The sequence below is a fragment of the Cannabis sativa genome, chromosome 5 (genome assembly GCF_029168945.1).
Source record: "Cannabis sativa cultivar Pink pepper isolate KNU-18-1 chromosome 5, ASM2916894v1, whole genome shotgun sequence".
Classification (NCBI taxonomy): domain Eukaryota; kingdom Viridiplantae; phylum Streptophyta; class Magnoliopsida; order Rosales; family Cannabaceae; genus Cannabis; species Cannabis sativa.
The window spans coordinates 56,680,876-56,698,053 of record NC_083605.1 but is presented as its reverse complement, the minus strand read 5'-3'; the positions used below and the strand labels follow the sequence as shown (position 1 = coordinate 56,698,053).

Here is a 17,178-nt window from a genome sequence, read left to right as displayed (position 1 = left end):
ATGCTTTGTGCAATTTCAGGTGTGACAGAATTAACTAACCAAGACATTACCATATTATTGCACCTTAACCAAGAGTTTAGATTTGTGTTACCAGGTTCGGGACGAGGAAGAGACCCGTCGATGAACGCGATCTTGTTCTTGGCTGTTAACGCCATGGTGATACCTCGTTTCCACGGCTGGTAGTTGGTTCCGTTGAGGACTGTGGTCACAAGAACCAACCCTGGGTGGTCGCCGATGCTGAGGAAGAACAGGCTAGAATGATCATCAGCTGCCGATCTGGTTTGGAGAGTCTGAGTCGAGTTATCTTCTGTAATGGTGGAATTTCGCTGAAAATCTTGATCTGTATTCTGAGGCTGAACACGAACAGGAGGATTACGACGGGGAGTAGCTGAAGCAGGAGGGGCAGGCATGGAGTCGGAATTGACTTCGACAGTGTTGTTGTCGACCATTGATGGAGCAGTGCCATCTTGAGATCTGGTTGTTGGCCGAGCCATGGAAGCTAAGGGCCTGAGTTCGTCTGATACCATATGAGAAATGGAGAGAAAAAGTAGAGGAAAATCAGAGCTTATTATTGATATGTTTGAACAGATTTTATAGAAAGGAAAAGAGGGCTTTATATAGCCAAATACAATCAAGAAATGGTTAGTTGAAACTAACCAAAGCTGTAACAGAAATGTACAGCTGTAACAAAGATTTGTAACAAACAAAACAACCTTTAACTAACCTAATCCAAGGCTTAACAACTTAATCTAAAACTAATCCTAAGAATGTTTAAGGAGGGACATGTCCCTTTTGAACTTTATGCTATGTTTTTGAGCAATTAGCTCTAGTTTAATAAATATAAATTTCATTAAAAAAGAAAGAAAAAATTATTAGAATAATTAACGACACACTATTAAATACTTATGTGTGTTTGTATCTATATAACTATTATCGAGTTCATGAGCTTGCCCCCGTTAAAACTTTTAGTTCTGATAGTCTGAATTAGCACCTAACAAGACTAACATGTAAGTAATGGATATAATTAACGGAAACTAACAGAATTATTATATTTCTATTGACTATGGATACTTTTCCATATTTGGAAGAAATCATTAGCTTTGGCTTCCTTTGTTGTGAATCTTGAGTTTTGAGCCAGCGCCCTCTAGCTTTCCCAAACATCTAATGCTTCAAGATAGACTCTCATCTTGACAACCCAAACTTGATAATTATCATCATCAAAAAAATTGGTGGTGATAATAATATGGGAGAACTTTGCATCAGTTTCCATCCTCTATGGTTTAGTGTTTGGATTAACTCAGCTCACAGGTCCCTCAAGTGGCAAAACAAAAATACTCGTACCAACAGAAGATTTCGAATAACACGAAGAATAAAACTAACTTTTTATTACCCACAAAAAGCCAAAAGGGTATACAGTTTATTCACTTTATGCTATATTATTTATTTATTTAACTCAAATACAAAATACCATCCTAATTAGATGCCACGTACGTCTAATACATATTACTAAGGACTTGGTCTATATTGACCAATTATTTAGCAAATATATAACTGAACTGAAGTTACTAAGGCACATTTCCAAAAAAAAAAGTCTCAGACTCAGAGTGTGACAAATTGAGTTTTCTTAAGGATTGGAACATATTTGGGGTGTACAAATTTGGTATGTCAGCCATGAACCATGCCAAGAATGTGAGGTTATTATTTTCAAGTTTATTTGATCATAACTGTCTTTTTTTTTCTTTGAAAGCATAACTGTATTCGTAAAAGCTTGTGAATTGTGTGTTTTTCCATCATTTCTTTTTAGTGTATAATAATAATTGATTTAATGTTCTTTGCTTGTTACATTTCAGGATTTGTGATTATCGCTCCTTCTAATTAACCCCAGAACATGAGAAACACCCCTCAGTTACTTTCTTGATTAATGTTTTAATAATATGCAAATGTTACATTGTCTATAACCAAAAAAAAAAAAAGAGAGAGAATATAAGAACAACATTAACATTTATAGTTCCTGCCTTCATCAACATAATGTCATATATAAAAACAAAAACAAAACCCAATAGGAAGACAAAGTAACAAAAAAGGAAGAATATAAAACAAAATATATTCTCAAGATCCACCTTCCCATATTGTGCTTTCAATTGTCTTGGTATTCACTTGATTGAATTGCCCTGCACAATAAATATATGAAAACAATTAGAAAAACTTATTAATGTTATCCCTAAAGTATATATGTAATTAAGAAATTAGTATAGGTATAAATTAACAATAATAATATAGGTTCAATCTAATTAATCAATTAAGGTAACAAACCCTCTATATTCTTGATCAAGTAGTTGAAATTACCTGAGAGATAGTACTGTTGATTAAAACCACCCAAGGAATATTGTTGCTGGTGTTGTTGTAGTACTATTGGAACAACAGAGTCAACAGTAGTAGTACTATTCTTCTCCTGCTGCCTTATTTTCTCATGAGTACTTTGACCATAATTTGAGGAGGAGTAACAACTAAATGGGCTTTGATCCACAACAGCATTTCCGTTATCATGAAAATTATAACTCAAAGAGTTACTACTATTAACTATACCACTAACCATACCATTTTGACCATTTATATTATTGTTTCCATTATTAGTACTAACACTACTAGTACTATTCCAACCTACCAAACCAGATAAGGACTTGTAAGCTGAGGCAGTAGTTCTTTGGTTTATTTCTTGGCTTTTGTATATCTTAAGCTCATCATAGACCTTTCTATACTCAGCATAAGGCCCCAAAACCGGGTCCTTTTGCCTACAACATGCTTCCCATACCAAAGAATCCACAGCTTTTCGTCGATCCTCATCTTCGACTATGTTTTTTACCATCTTTGTCACATTACTTACACCAAAAACTTTGTGCACGGCTTGGAATTCTCGGCTCCTTTCGGCCGGGAAATAAGGCGCCAATGTGCAGCCTTCATGGCATTTTTTCCTTTGATGTTTGCAAGCTGCGCATGCTGGTTGAGTTGATCCTGATCCTGCTATGGTCCCAACACTAGTTGTAGTTGTTGCATTTCTTTGCATCCTTATAATAAATATTATGTTTAATTTAGTCAAGTATAAAACCAAAGTAACTAAAAGAAATAAAAATGAAAAGTAAGTACTATATATGCAAGTAAGTAAAAATGCATGTTGATCAATCTTGGTTAAACAAGAAATGAAAAGGGCATATACGAACCTTGTCATGTTAATATGTTATGTGGTGTTTTTTTTTTGGTATGTGTCTTTGTTTTTTGTTCTTTTCTTTTCTTTTATTGATGGGAGAAATGAAAAGGTGGTGTTTGTATAAATAATAACACAAACTAGTGGACTAACATGTAAAGATGGCATGGCTATATGGTTACAAGAATTAGGTTTTTGGAGGGTTGGATTTTGTGATTTAGGTAGCTCATGGGAAGAGAAAGAGAACAAATTATGATATAAATATGTATAAAAAATAAAAAAGGAAAGAAAAATATATTATATGCATTATTTAATTGGGATGATATAGCTTTTTATAGGAAAATAAATTCATTTTATATTGCAAGGAAGAAAATTTGAAAGCTTAGCATCTTACTTGAAGTAATTTTAGAATTTATGATCACATGCTTAAAACATTGATAGGAGGTTAGCTCAACATATGAAATATGTTTTGTTAACTCATTTCTACATTAGTTTGAATTTTTTTCAAGAAATTGACATCCTTTTTCCTCAAAAAAAAAAAAAAAAAAAAAAAAAAAAAAGGAAAGAGAGAAATTGACATCCATTTGGCATCCTTTTAAACAATTTTCATATCATCATTTTTTTTTAAAAAAAATAAAATAAAAAGGCATGTCGTTAACTGAAAGAATGACAAATCACTGAGGATTATTAATTTACTCCAAGGTGTCATCTGAACAATTAGTTTCATATTTGATCTCTTGTTTAATCAATCACAGTTAATTTAGACAGATCATGCAAGACTTTGGGTTTAGAAATGAATAATTAAAAATATAATTTAAAATTAAAATAATATATATTAAAAATTATAGGGTTTTTTTTATTTTTACACTTCAAAACAGTTTTTTTTTTTTTTTTTTTTGTATTTTTACGAAATTATACATAGAAATCCGTATTGAAACTAGCGCTGCAACCTAAATTGTAACAAAAAATCGTATAGAAACCCCTATTGCAATTAGCGCTACAACCACTTTAGAAACCCAAACAGTAAATTTGAAAAAAGAAAAAATAGTATATGAGGTAATTCCCAAAATTATATCAAAAGCTATTTATTTTTTAAAAAAATATTATTAAACTATTCTTTTTTTTAATGGAAAACACTTTATTAAATTAGAAAACTCGTCCGCAAAAAAATAGGAAATTCTATTTAGATAAGCTACCCTATTAGGGATATATACTTAACAAAAACTAAGAGCAAGACTCTAATTCAAACAATAGAGCTCTACAATCCTGTACAATGCGACCAAAATAAGATTGCATTGCCAAGTTACTACGAACAGCCTGTACCAAAACTAAATAACTTGTCTTAGTCCATGCATTATTACACTTTATTCAACTGAGTGCTTTAGCAAGATCTGGTCGGAGGATACCACCACAACAACTCGAAATAGCCAACACAAGAAAAGCTACAACAACCACGGTGTTCAAAGATAGCCTCAACTACATTGACCTTAACCATATTCCTTTTGTTTAGTTCAGCTCCATCACCATGAGTCATAAACTCAACCATAGATCTATTGTACTTTCTTGAGCACATACCCATTGATTAAGAAAGAGTTGTTATATTATTTATATATATAATATAATATTTTGTTAGAGATTTTATTACAATGAAAGAAAATCAAGATATTACAACTCTATTGTAATACAATACAAGGACCAACAAAGAGATTAAATAAATCTTACAACAACATAATATCCAATATATATATACTATTATATATAAAAAATGTAGAAGAAGATATATATAGTACATACATATATATAATATGAAGAAATATATATATATTCACTCACAACATTGAGTATAGATTAGTGGGGATCACCATGACTTGAACAATATTACACCTTTGTCCAAAAACTTATTTCTCCCTATCTCTAAGCACTAAGGGAACTCTCATGGAAATAGCTTTGGGAATTATCAAGCCTTTTAGGGTTTTCTAGTAAAGTGCTTTCTTGATAGAAAACTTTTTTTTTTCAAAATGAGCACCTTAGACCTCTTTATATAGTGTTTAGGATATCACCATTTGAAATTCAAACTCATAACCCCTATAGATGTTATGGACTCAAATGTAACTCTTACACACACCATAACTCCTATAGCATTAAGAATTTCAAATAAAGGTGTGTAACATCTTTTACACTCTTAATGTTGGTGATAATGGTGGAGGTTACTTATAGTAACAACTCCCCAAATGTTACAAAAAGATGACAACTAATATAGTCATATGTTACATATTATTAGTTTATTACACATATTTAATCTATATATTATATTATTATAAATAATATAACATATTTTGATTAAATATTAATGTTACAAATAATGAAGTGTGAAAAATTATTAATTTTATCAAATTGTAACATTTATTTTAATAAAATTAAAATAACAAAATAAACCAATTTTAAAATAGATATGGTTAGGCAATTATTATTTTAAGAATAATATAATAAACAAATAATAATTATCCTAATTATATGTTAAAATATCTCAACATTATTCACATTTCTACAAAAATATCTAAGTTATTTAAATATTTAAAATATTATTTATAAATTTCTAATAAGTAAAATGATATAAAATATTATTTTTCTAACTTATAATTTATAAATAATTAAATATTTAACAAAATAACCAATTTTGAATTTAAAAATATTATGGTTAGAATATCTATAAAAATATCTAGGTTAATTTCAAATTTATTAATTATTTAATTTATCTTAGGGTAAATACTCATTTGGTACCCTATGTTTTATACAAATACAAATTTAGTACCTTGTATTAAGAATAATGATGATTGAGTACCTTATAATTTAAAATTATACTTATTTGGTACCCTAAACAAAAATTTGAGGAAGAAATTTTATAATATTGACTAAATTGTCCTTAGTGAACAAGATTAATTTCAATAATATTTTTATTGGTCCAACTTATTACTTAAAAAATTAATTTTAAACTTATAACAAAATAATTTAAATCTATTTTTAATTAATATATAAAATTAATAAAAAAAAAGTCTATTTCTCTTCCCTCTGCAATAGATGCTCACATCAAGATTTCAAGCACCTGCTGTTGCCACTAGATGACTGAGACGACGTCGAAACTACAACCTGAATGTCATTCTCCTGACTCGACGAATCCATCTCAGATCCAACCCTTAAAAATGCCTTAAATCTCTCTTCATTATTTGGCCAGAAGACAAACCTTTTCAAAAAATTCCCCAAAATAAAAGATCTAAAAAAATAATTCTTCTTGATAATTTGTAGTTTTATTCAGTGGGATTATCGTCTTTTGAGTTTTTTTTTTTTTTTTGATGAATCAAAGAGTTTCATTGCACAAACTTTTTTTTTTTTTTACAAACTAAGCACTCCTTTAAAGGAAGCAAATAACTAGACAATCAATATTTACAAGTTATCAAACCATATCCTATCTTCCTGTTTGATTTTCTTTGGTAAAACACAAGAGATTCTTGTTTTGATTTGCCATTTAAGCTCTTGAATGTGCATAGATTTCGGGCTCTGCTGCCATAGAATTTCATTTCGCTGCTGCCATATGAAATACACTAAACCAGCAATGGTGGCCGAGAGAACTTGCTGTTGGAATTTGGATCGTTTGGACCTGCTAATGCAACGGATCAGTGAGGGCAGATCAGAAGCAGTAGCCTTCCAGCCGATCCACTCTTTCATTTGTTGGAGCAAGCTTCTTGTTTTGCTGCATTGGAAGAATAGATGAACTCTACTTTCAATTTGATTGCTGCAGAAACAACAATCTTCTACATCTGTTATGTGCATTCTTTTTAATCTATCTCTTGTCTTAAGTCTGTCCAGCACAGCCATCCAAAGAATAAAACTATGCTTAGGATGGTTGAGTCTAGACCAAACTTGATTACACCAGTGAGTTCGATCTTGAGACAGCTGAAGCTTCTTATATCCATCTGATATTTTATACTTAATAACTTGGAGCTGACTTGTATCCCAGGTTCTTCTCATTTCATCTTTTAGATCCACAAGCTTCCTCCAATACCAACTACTATGGATGGAAGCCTTGTGGTTCCAACAGTCACCATTCTTCAAATAGACACTATGGATCCATTTGACCCATAAGTTATCTTTCTTGACAGCTAGTGTCCATATATTCTTCATCAAGGCAGCCTTATTCCAGATATTGATATTTAAAAAACCTATTCCACCTTCAGTTTTGGAGAGACAGACTTTATCCCAAGCTACGGCTCCAGCTCCTAACATACTGTTAGAGCCTTTCCATAGAAAACTCCTGCAAATTATTTCAATCTCAGCAACCACTTTCTTTGGTAAAAATAGGATCTGACTCCAATATGTGTGAATGGTTAGCAACACAGAATTGATGAGAACTGCCCTACCTGCAAATGAAATGTGTCTAGTACTCCATATTTTGATGCGAGCTGTCATTTTGTCTACCAGAGTATTACACTCATTCTGAGAGATTCTCTTTGAGCAGATTGGGATCCCCAGGTACTTAAAAGGAACTGAGCTTCTAGTAAATCCAGAAATCTGAACCACCCTTTGAATCTCTGTTTCAGGCATCCCTGCACAATAGATAGCAGACTTGCTATTATTAGGCCAGAGTCCTGAAGATCTTGAAAAGAGCCTCAAGCCTTGAAGCATCAGTTGAATGCTTTGCAAGTCTCCTTTACAAAAAAGAAGGACATCATCAGCAAAACATAGATGATTAAGCTTTAATTCTTTGCATCTTTCATGGAATCCAAACTCTGCCTTATTTCCCACTTTCTTCATGATTCTGCTCAGATATTCCATGCCAAGAACAAAGAGAAGAGGCGACATGGGATCACCCTGTCTCACTCCTCTTTTAGCACCAAAGAAGCCATGTAGGACACCATTAAAATACAATGAGAATCTGGTTGTAGAGACACACTGCATGATTAAATTGATGACCATAGCAAGAAACTTAAAGGCAATAAGAATTTCCTCTAAGAAATCCCAATCTAAGGTATCATAGGCTTTTTGAAGATCAAGTTTAATCATGCAATTAGGCTTTACAGATTTCCTTCCATAGTGTCTGATGAGATCCTGGCAGATCATAATGTTATGAGCTATAAATCTTCCTTTTACAAATCCCCCTTGATTCGGGGCATCCAAATCCGGTAAGATAACTTTCAACCTATTACAGAGAAGCTTGGTAATAATTTTATAAAGGACATTACAGCAAGCTATAGGCCTGAAGTCACTTACAGCATTCGGGCATTTGGTCTTTGGGATTAGAGTAAGCACCGTTGAATTCAGCTCTTTGAGAAGATGACCAGTTTGCAAGATTTCTTTGACAGCTAGATACACATCTTCTTCCACTATTTCCCAATTTTCCTGTAAAAAAAGAGCTACTATATCCATCAGGACCAGGGGCTTTGTCTTTCGGGATGTTGAACACAATCTGCTTGATTTCCGCCTTTGTGCATTCTGAATTAAGGATGTCTTCATGTGTCTTAGTAATTACAACCCCTTGCTTCATCACATTTTTGTTAACTGGTAACCTTCCTTGCATCTTCGTTCCAAGTAGTCCTTGATAATACTTCAAGAAGGCTTCCGTAATAGCAGCTGGGTTCTCAACCCGTTTTCCATCTCCATCTTCTATTGACAGGATCTTGTTTTGCCTTCTTCTTTCTCTTAGGCAGCTATGGAATAATGCTGAGTTTTGATCTCCCTCTTTTATCCAAGAGATTTTGGCTTTCTGTTGTAAGAAGGAAATATATTCTTTATGAACCACATCATAATGTTCTCTTGCCTCTTTTTCCTCTTGCTGAAATACATCATTTAGTGGGTCTGTCTACAGAATTTCTTGCCTATTATTGAGTTCTTCTTGAGCTTTAATATCTGAGGCTTGAATTTCATTGAAACCTTTTTTGTTTAACTCTTTAAAGACACCTTTCAATAGCTTTTGTTTAGAGACAATCTGAAACATTTTGGAGCCCTTGATTTCTTGTTGCCATATATTTTTGACTGCTGCCTTGTATTCCGGATGCATAGCCCACATATTGAAATACTTAAATGGCTTCTTCCCACTTGGAATCTCAGGGTACACTTTGATTATCGCTGGTGTATGGTCGAATAGACCTTCATTCAAAAATAAAGCTTCGGCTTGCTGAAATAAATCAACCCACTTCTCATTTGCAAGAACTCTATCCAACTTTGCAAAGATCTTATCACGCCCTTGTTGCTTGTTGCTCCATGTATATAGATTCCCATTATACTGAATATCCTCTAGATTACATGTGTGAGTGCAATCTAGAAAATCATTGCATACATGATTCCTTACTTTGTCTCCTATTCTTTCATCAACTTGTAAAGTTGCATTAAAATCACCAAGTACCACCCATGGCTCTTTTGTATTTAGCTCTTTTAGATCAAGCCATAAAGCTTTCCTTCCCAACTCATCATTGAAGCCATAAACAAACGTTAATTGAAATTGCAAGTGATTGCTAACTGTACAAATTCCTAAATGTATAACTTGGCTCGAACATTTCAAGATGTTAATTTGGAATTGTAGCGGGTTCCAAGCAACAATTATTCTTCCTCCCTTGTGCCACGCAATATTTGTTGTAAAACACCACCCTTGAAACATTTGTTGGTATAAGGCCCCCAATTTGGAAGCCTTAACCCTTGTCTCGAGGAGACCAACCAACCCAACATTATGATGAGCAATAAATTGCCTTACTTCTCTTTGTTTTTGTTGGGAGTTAATCCCTCGGACATTCCAACTTAAGATCCTATCCATTAGGAGTAGGAGGTCCTCCTCCCCCCCCCCCCTCCTCCTGTGTTACTCTGCCTCTCTTCTGCATGAACAAGTTCATCTCCAATTTGTTCTTGAGTTGCCAAAATCTGGTATTGATTAGCCACTGTGGTTGTGCTTGATTGAGTTGTCTCTTTAGTTTTAATCCCCTTCACAACTGGCTGGAAATCTTCCTCTGCAGCATCATTTTGAGTCTTCTTATCACTCGGCTTCCTGTTGTCCTTCTTAACAATCCATTCGGGTTGCTTTCCTTCTTTTTTCCTGCATTCAGTTGTTTCGTGTCCCATACCTACAATGCTTAGGCTTCCATTCATAATCAATGGATACCGAAACATTAGACCCGAACTCATCCTCAAATTCTATGAGATTTGGGAAATCCTGATGGATTGAAAACTCAATAAGAACTCTCGGATAGATCAGCTTGTCTCTTTCCCTTGTAACATCATCAACCATTAATGGATTTCCAACTTGCCCAATTATCTTGAATAAAGATTTCTGACCCCAATACTTCAATTCCAAATCTGTGAGGTGAACCCAGACTGGAACCGAGCGTATATCCTCCTTCTTGAAGTTTATGTTAGGGTCCCAAGGTTTCATAATCACCGGCCTTTTATTGAAGAAAGTATACCCCCCATTCAATACTTCATTCCTTTCATCTATACTATGAAATCTAATTAAGAAAATTCCATAGGATAACATACCTACTTTGTCGATCTTATCTTTCTTAATGCGTTGAGCAAAACCATCAAGCACAGATAGCGGTGGGTTGGCTCCGAGAACATAGCATACTAAGGACGATTTCCAAAAAGAAACCTCATCCTCAATATCCTCATGTGTAATCTTGACTTTGGATTTGCTCTTTGATCCATCGAAAATAGGTCCCAGATTCTTTATGATGCCTCCTGTTCGAAGAACGGGAATGAGAGTCGATTTTCCAGCTGCAACTTCTTTCGAACACCTATGATTCGCCTCAATGAATGATGAGAAATCATTTCGAATTTCCTCTTGCCTTAGAATTTCAGTCAGTGAAGATTTAGGAGAAAGTGGTCTGAACACATCTTGCAGAGCCTCATTCGCACCATCCATTTCCTTCTCCTCTTCTGAAAGTGCGAGGGGATCAATACATAAATCTTCCTCCGGTACCAGTGACCCCTTCGACTTTGAGTTTGAGATTTGCTTCGTTTTCCTTGCAGATGATTTCGGCCTCCCCCACCCCCTTCCTCGTGTTTTTGCCATGGCTTCAGCTCCCAGAGCTGCTCACGAGAGAGAGAGAGAGAGAGAGAGAGAGAGAGAGAGAGAGAGAGAGAGAGAGAGAGAGAGAGAGAGAGAGAGAGAGAGAGAGAGAGAGAGAGAGAGAGAGAGAGAACTTTTCCGTCTTTTGAGTTTACTATATATCTATTCTATATAAATTGTGCCTATATAACAAAATTCTTGGTTTTTGAAAAATTCATGGGTGACTTTTTATTTATATTAAAAATAAGATGGTTTATTACTAAAAATAAAATGGTTTATGAGAAATTCATGGGTCATTTTCTATTTATATATAATAAAATAAAAATAAAATAAATCCCATTAAATCCAAAAAAAAATAGGGTTTTAAATTTTCTTTAATTACCGTATTTCTAACTCTATGGTTTATTATTAAAAATAAAATGGCTTATGAGAAATTCATGTGTCACTTTTTATTTAGGGGGGTTTTCAATATTATACTTAAAATTGATTTTATTTACAAAAATACCTTTAAGAAAATTATTTGCACAAATACCGTTGTGCCACGTCAGCATATATACCGAAATTTAAAATAATTACCGAAAATAGAAAAAACTGAAAAAATCTCGTTTCCAGATTTTTTTCGCTTTTTAGGAGTTTTGTGAAAAGCAACCATTTAGTTACTTTTGATGTGAATAAGATATCAATCAGTTACTTTTTTATTAAAAATTTATTTCATAATTTTACACGTATAAATAATAAAATAATTATTTTAATATGTGAGAAACATATATTTTTTTATCTTCTAAAAAGACGACTAATATTAAAAGAAACTTTTTTGTTTCTGTTTTATATTTTTAGGCTATATTATGTTATTTTATTCTTAAAGATACATTGAGGTTACCTTTTTTTTTTTAATGTAACTCATACGATATTTTAGATACTATTCAATTTATTATTAAAATAGTTTTATAAAAATAAATTTATATTGTAATCTTTAAATATAAATAAAAAAATATATTTTTTAGTAACTTATTAAATTGTTTGATACATTAAATTTAATTTAAATTTAAATATTGTTTATTCATTTATTAACAAAATATAAAAAATAAAATACTTTTAGTAACTTATGAAGTTGTTTGATGTATACTGATTTAAACATTGTTTACTTATTAGTTAACTAAATATTAATGAGTAACTAAAGATTAAGAAAGTAAAATGTTATTTTTGATTTTGGTCATCTTCTTCGATAATGGTAAAAAAATATATGCTTCCCGCATATTAAAATGATCGCATTAAAGAGTAGATTGCAATGATGTAATTTTTAGACCAAAAAATTAGATGTGTAGCCAAAAAAAAACTTTTTAAATTAAAAAAATAAAATAAAAAGAGAAATCTTTAAAAATAAATTGTTTTTTAATAATATTATTTGTTTTATTACATATGTGTGGAAAAAAAAGAAATAATTTGATGGCATGAGAAAATAAGAGTATAATTGTATATATGATGATGTGTCGTATATCTTTATATATTAAAAGTGTCTATCTAACGGCAATTCTTGGTTTAACGTTTTGATATTTTTCTCTGTTAACTTTAACACTTCTCCGTTAACTTTAACACTTACGCCACTATACATTAATCTTAAGGGAAATAAAATTACGGAAACAATCTTTTTAAACGATTATTTGTTCAAGATCGTGTTTACCGAAGAATTAGGTGTTGAAAAATCCAACAATCTTTGTGAAGACTTCAAATTACTTCAAAAAAATCCGGGTAAAATCTGCTTCGACGATGATGATTTTACAAAGAGAAATCGGATCTTTTGATTCTCAGGTAAGGGTTTCAATATTCAAATTTCATTTTGTAATTTGCTTTAAATTGTGATAGGCAGTTCTCTGCTAGGGTTTTCTTTTGGCTATGATATGATGGGTTTTAGGTTGAAAAAAAGTACAGTAAGACCATCTTTCTCTTCGGATTGTTCTCCTCGAGTTTCATTTGACTGTGAAATTAAATTATACATATATATTTGTTCAATTTCCAGGAAGGAGGAAGTAATTTGGAGGCAACCATAGAGCAATATCTGAATATGGAGAAGCAGAGAGCAATATGACAGAGCAATTGCTCAATATCGTTAGAATCCAAAATCCCCAAACTATCTTTTTTGAAAAGGTAGGTGCTGATATGTGTTTTATAATTTTGGGCCTTCAATATCGTTAAATGGTTTTCTCTTATAGATTGGTTGGTCTTTTAAATGGCAGATTTTACGCTTCCAGATATCCTTGGATGGACCTAATCAGTATGTTCTTTCAATTATTGTCTTTTCAATTTCTTTTAACTAAACAGTTTTCTATGTGATTTTATAGTCAATTTAGTCTTCATTTTGTTTATTTTTTTTAATAGCTTTTCAGGTATGTTGCAATCATCAATTTAATATTTCTACACAACCTTCTATGGCCTATTTCAATATCTGTCGTTTTATAAATATACAGTGTGAATAGAATCAAAAGCAATATAAGTATGTTGTGAATCTTCTACTATAGGAACAGAATTCTAAATTCATGGATCGGATGATTCTAATATCTAATAATAGTATTAAGCGTGTATATCATAGAGCTGGAATCTCACACTCTCTTTCTATCCTTCCTTGGCAGCAAAATAAACCAGTGGACTACAGGGGAAAATGGCATAATTGGATGCCAGAGTAAGGAGAAGGTATGTTCTTTTTTCAATAAGAGAACTTAATCAGAGGACATTTATTATTAATTATTGATGATGGGGTTCTTCATTTAATTCATCTTAGTTCAAAATTTCAATTAATCTGATATCATTTTTGACAAGGCAGCGAAAGTGTTGACAATTTTATTTTTGTTGGTTTGTCAGATCAAATTTCATGCTGAGAGATTACTTAAAAAATGGGATATTCACATTAATAGAATACAGTACTCTATACATATACTACTACTACTATTCAATATTTCAAATTCAAAAAGATTCTTTGGTGTGGGCTACAGTCTACACTTGGCTCTTCAAAAAGAGGTTAGGTCATGTTCAACTTTTAGCCACCGGTCATTCTTTCATCGACCACACTTAAAATGAGATTTATTATTCTTTCTCTTTCTCTTTGAATTTTCCAATTCTCACTTGCTGTTTTCCTTTTAGTTGTTCGCTTAAACTTTGCACTTTGCAGCTCACCCTATCCATAAATGTTGTATTTTAATTTTTAGGCCTAAAGTGCGGTACTTATATTTATAGTCAGTGAAATTATTACATTAATCTTTTTTCTTTCTTATTGTTCTATTGGATGTTCATATGAAGTGTCGCACTTCTGTTTATAGTCAATGAAATGATTACTATTCTTTGATCATTCTTTTTGTTCTATTAATAGTTTGGAGGTTGATATAAAGTGAAGTGTCTTGTAACTATAATAGCCTGGAAGTAGAGCGCGCAGTCATGACAATTGGTGATGAATCTGAGATTACTGGGAACGTGAGGCATGAGGTTCGTGTTTAAACTTTAATTTAAAATTCTGCTTTAGACAACTTCTTCAGACACTATCCCAAAATTCCTCAGGCTTGGTTAAAGAGAAGATTGCTAATAGGCCAATCCAGTACGAGAGATTTGATATTCGGGATTGCAAGGTTGAATAAATTCAATCTATTTGGAAAAGTTATTATCACTTAGGTCAAATTTTGCCTACTCTTTTGTGCTCCTTATTTGTAATGATTCAAAAGAATGTTCTTGGAAACCCTTGTCTGAGGCTGAAAAAATAATTGATGAATAAGTTGCATGGCTCTCGACGAGATGTAATTAGATATGAGGTTTGGGAATTTCTCTTTCTTGTCTTGCTTTCGCCATGACAAACTGCAAGGTCTGACTTGCTTGAGAGAGAAGAGTTTGTATCATATCATTTAAGTTTTTTTTTGTTGAATTTCAAGTGACTTATGCAAAGATTATAGCTTTAATTTTCTCTCTTTTAATCCTCCTTTATTTGGTAAACATATGAACTTAACTTCCATTAATCATAGCAATGTAATATCCATCACCTAAAACTATTTGCAATAAATAATTGAGAGACACTCAACCAGGACAAAATGATGCAATAACATATAAACCTCTAAAAGAAATCAACAACTTGTGACATATATAGCTGACTTAGAAATTAGGTAGAAAATTCTCATCTATATTTATTTTTGTAGGAACATGGCAAGTTTGTCCACAATGTTACTGGTAAACTTCAAAAAATAGACAATCCAAATGACGATCTAGAAAGAATAAAAAACGTGAAGAACTAATTACTACCATGTTTCATTTTTTTTTAATTTCCTATCAAAAGACTACTATGTTTTCTTTTCTTAAAATTTTAAAGTGTTTCCTTTATTCAAAATACTTTTATATAAAACACTATACGTGCAAACGCACGTAAATTTAATCTAGTATATATATTGAGAGAGAAAAAAATGGTCAGTACACATGCATTGAGAAAAAGAAAATTAGTATAAAAAAAAAAAAAGAAAGAAAGCAAAAGTAAAGAATATGCGTCAGTGTAATAGGAAAGAAAACATATATTTTTATAGGTATATACGTATTACAATAAAATTAATTGAATAGCCGGTATATGTGCAAATTAATTGAATAATAATATTGTGGTAATTAATTTCAAATTTTAGTTGTTAGATGCAATTTTTTCTTTTATTTATATATAATAAAATAAAAATAAAATAAATTCCATTAAATCCAAAAAAAATAGGGTTCTAGATTTTCTTTAATTACTGTATTTCTAACCCTATTTGATTATTTATGCTTCTTTTATAAACCTTATTTGATTAAAGTTAAGATTATAAGATTAATTCAAATTATTTCTCATTAATCAATATATGAATAATAATTTGAATTAATCTTATAATCTTAACCTTTTAATTCAATTAATAATTATTTGTCACGTAATTATTAAGTCTTTTCTCTTTAATTTTCCTTTCGTTGATGATGTTAATTTATTCATATTTTGATCTTTACAATTTTTGTGTTCAGACCATTAAGGTAGTGTTCTACTAGGGGATCTAACGAGTTTCGCCCCTTCGCTAATGGCCTCTAAGAGTTCAAATTCCAGTATTGTATAAATCTTCAATTTGTTCTATTTTTTATATTAACTGAAATTTTGCTACTTTTTTTTTTAATTTACAACTTTATTGTTTATATCTTATTAGGGACATTCATAGAAATTTTGGTTTCTTTGAAATATACAATTAATGAGCATTACTTTTTGATCATAGCGTATTTTCCATGGCTGAAAACCACAATAATCTCTATCATTTGATATCAAATAAAATAAAATTATCATGATGTATACATTATGGTTATTTAATGAGTTGAAATTGTCAAAAATAAATAATACATGTAATACAGATCTTTGTAAATAGAGTACCTAAAAGAAACAAAACTTCAGTGTGTTGAAATTGTCAAACTGATATTTAGAATTGTTTATAATTGAATTGTTTCTTTGTCAAAATTAATATTAAGTATATTTATATATTTATAGGTTTATTTATTCTCTCTTAGATCAATCATGCTCATATAGTAAAAAAATCATACTCATATAGACATGTTATTTTTATTTTGTAATTTAGATTTTCTTAGTCATTATTTAGTTCACTTAAACCTTTTCCGATTATGGTAACTGAAGTTTTGTTTCTTTTAGGTACTCTATTACAAAGATCTGTATTACATGTATTATTTATTTTTGACTATGAGGAGGTGCATTTCTTTATTGGGAAACATATAGCGTGACAAATTATTATTCATATATTGAATAATTATTTTTGATTAATGGGATTCATATATATAACTGTGTATGTTGAATTCTTTATTCAAATAATTATTTTTGATTTTTACGTGATTATTTATTGTTCATATTCGAGAACCCTATTTGATTAAAGTTAAGATTATAAGATAA

At 31.4% G+C, this 17,178-nt stretch overlaps 3 protein-coding genes across 5 annotated transcripts; 1 reads left to right on the top strand and 2 right to left on the bottom strand.

Moving 5' to 3' along the window:
* Positions 1-1,889: 1,889 nt before the first annotated feature.
* On the bottom strand, positions 1,890-3,327 carry LOC115717717 (LOB domain-containing protein 2). The gene is made up of 3 exons (XM_030646697.2): positions 3,219-3,327; positions 2,347-3,065; positions 1,890-2,171 (listed from the first exon to the last, which is right to left on the bottom strand). Exons 1-3 carry the CDS (start codon positions 3,224-3,226, stop codon positions 2,110-2,112), a joined length of 789 nt encoding a protein of 262 aa, XP_030502557.2. The 5' UTR covers positions 3,227-3,327; the 3' UTR covers positions 1,890-2,109.
* A 1,099-nt stretch (positions 3,328-4,426) lies between these two features.
* Positions 4,427-9,851, bottom strand: LOC133038405 (uncharacterized). The gene is made up of 6 exons (XM_061116547.1): positions 9,180-9,851; positions 8,464-8,960; positions 6,648-8,396; positions 6,306-6,443; positions 4,635-4,764; positions 4,427-4,519 (listed from the first exon to the last, which is right to left on the bottom strand). Exons 1-6 carry the CDS (start codon positions 9,849-9,851, stop codon positions 4,427-4,429), a joined length of 3,279 nt encoding a protein of 1,092 aa, XP_060972530.1.
* Positions 9,852-12,745: 2,894 nt separating this feature from the next.
* On the top strand, positions 12,746-15,304 carry LOC133037953 (uncharacterized). Of its 3 annotated transcripts, XM_061115779.1 has the most exons (6): positions 12,746-13,061; positions 13,270-13,397; positions 13,487-13,524; positions 13,880-13,940; positions 14,109-14,264; positions 14,614-15,301. In XM_061115779.1, the coding sequence occupies exons 2-6, from the start codon at positions 13,335-13,337 to the stop codon at positions 14,623-14,625; spliced, it is 330 nt and encodes a 109-aa protein (XP_060971762.1). In that variant the 5' UTR covers positions 12,746-13,061; positions 13,270-13,334; the 3' UTR covers positions 14,626-15,301. The 3 variants fall into 3 exon arrangements, 2 of the variants coding, with proteins under 2 accessions (XP_060971762.1, XP_060971760.1); XR_009687929.1 differs by lacking the exon at positions 14,109-14,264 and having other exon boundaries at positions 14,614-15,299; XM_061115777.1 differs by having other exon boundaries at positions 14,109-15,304.
* The last annotated feature ends 1,874 nt before the right edge of the window (positions 15,305-17,178 follow it).

Coding starts and splice junctions, on each gene's coding strand:
- LOC115717717 (XM_030646697.2), bottom strand. Junction 2,172..2,346: donor TCAACAGTACTATCTCTCAG/GTAATTTCAACT, acceptor TTTATTGTGCAG/GGCAATTCAATCAAGTGAAT.
- LOC133037953 (XM_061115777.1), top strand. CDS start 13,335: ATGACAGAGCAATTGCTCAATATCGTTAGAATCCAAAATCCCCAAACT. Junction 13,398..13,486: donor AAACTATCTTTTTTGAAAAG/GTAGGTGCTGAT, acceptor TTTAAATGGCAG/ATTTTACGCTTCCAGATATC. Junction 13,525..13,879: donor TCCTTGGATGGACCTAATCA/GTATGTTCTTTC, acceptor CTTCCTTGGCAG/CAAAATAAACCAGTGGACTA.
- LOC133038405 (XM_061116547.1), bottom strand. CDS start 9,851: ATGTTTCAAGGGTGGTGTTTTACAACAAATATTGCGTGGCACAAGGGA. Junction 8,397..8,463: donor CAAATGCCCGAATGCTGTAA/GTGACTTCAGGC, acceptor TCTCTGTAATAG/GTTGAAAGTTATCTTACCGG. Junction 6,444..6,647: donor AGGATATGGTTTGATAACTT/GTAAATATTGAT, acceptor TTTTTTGAAAAG/GTTTGTCTTCTGGCCAAATA.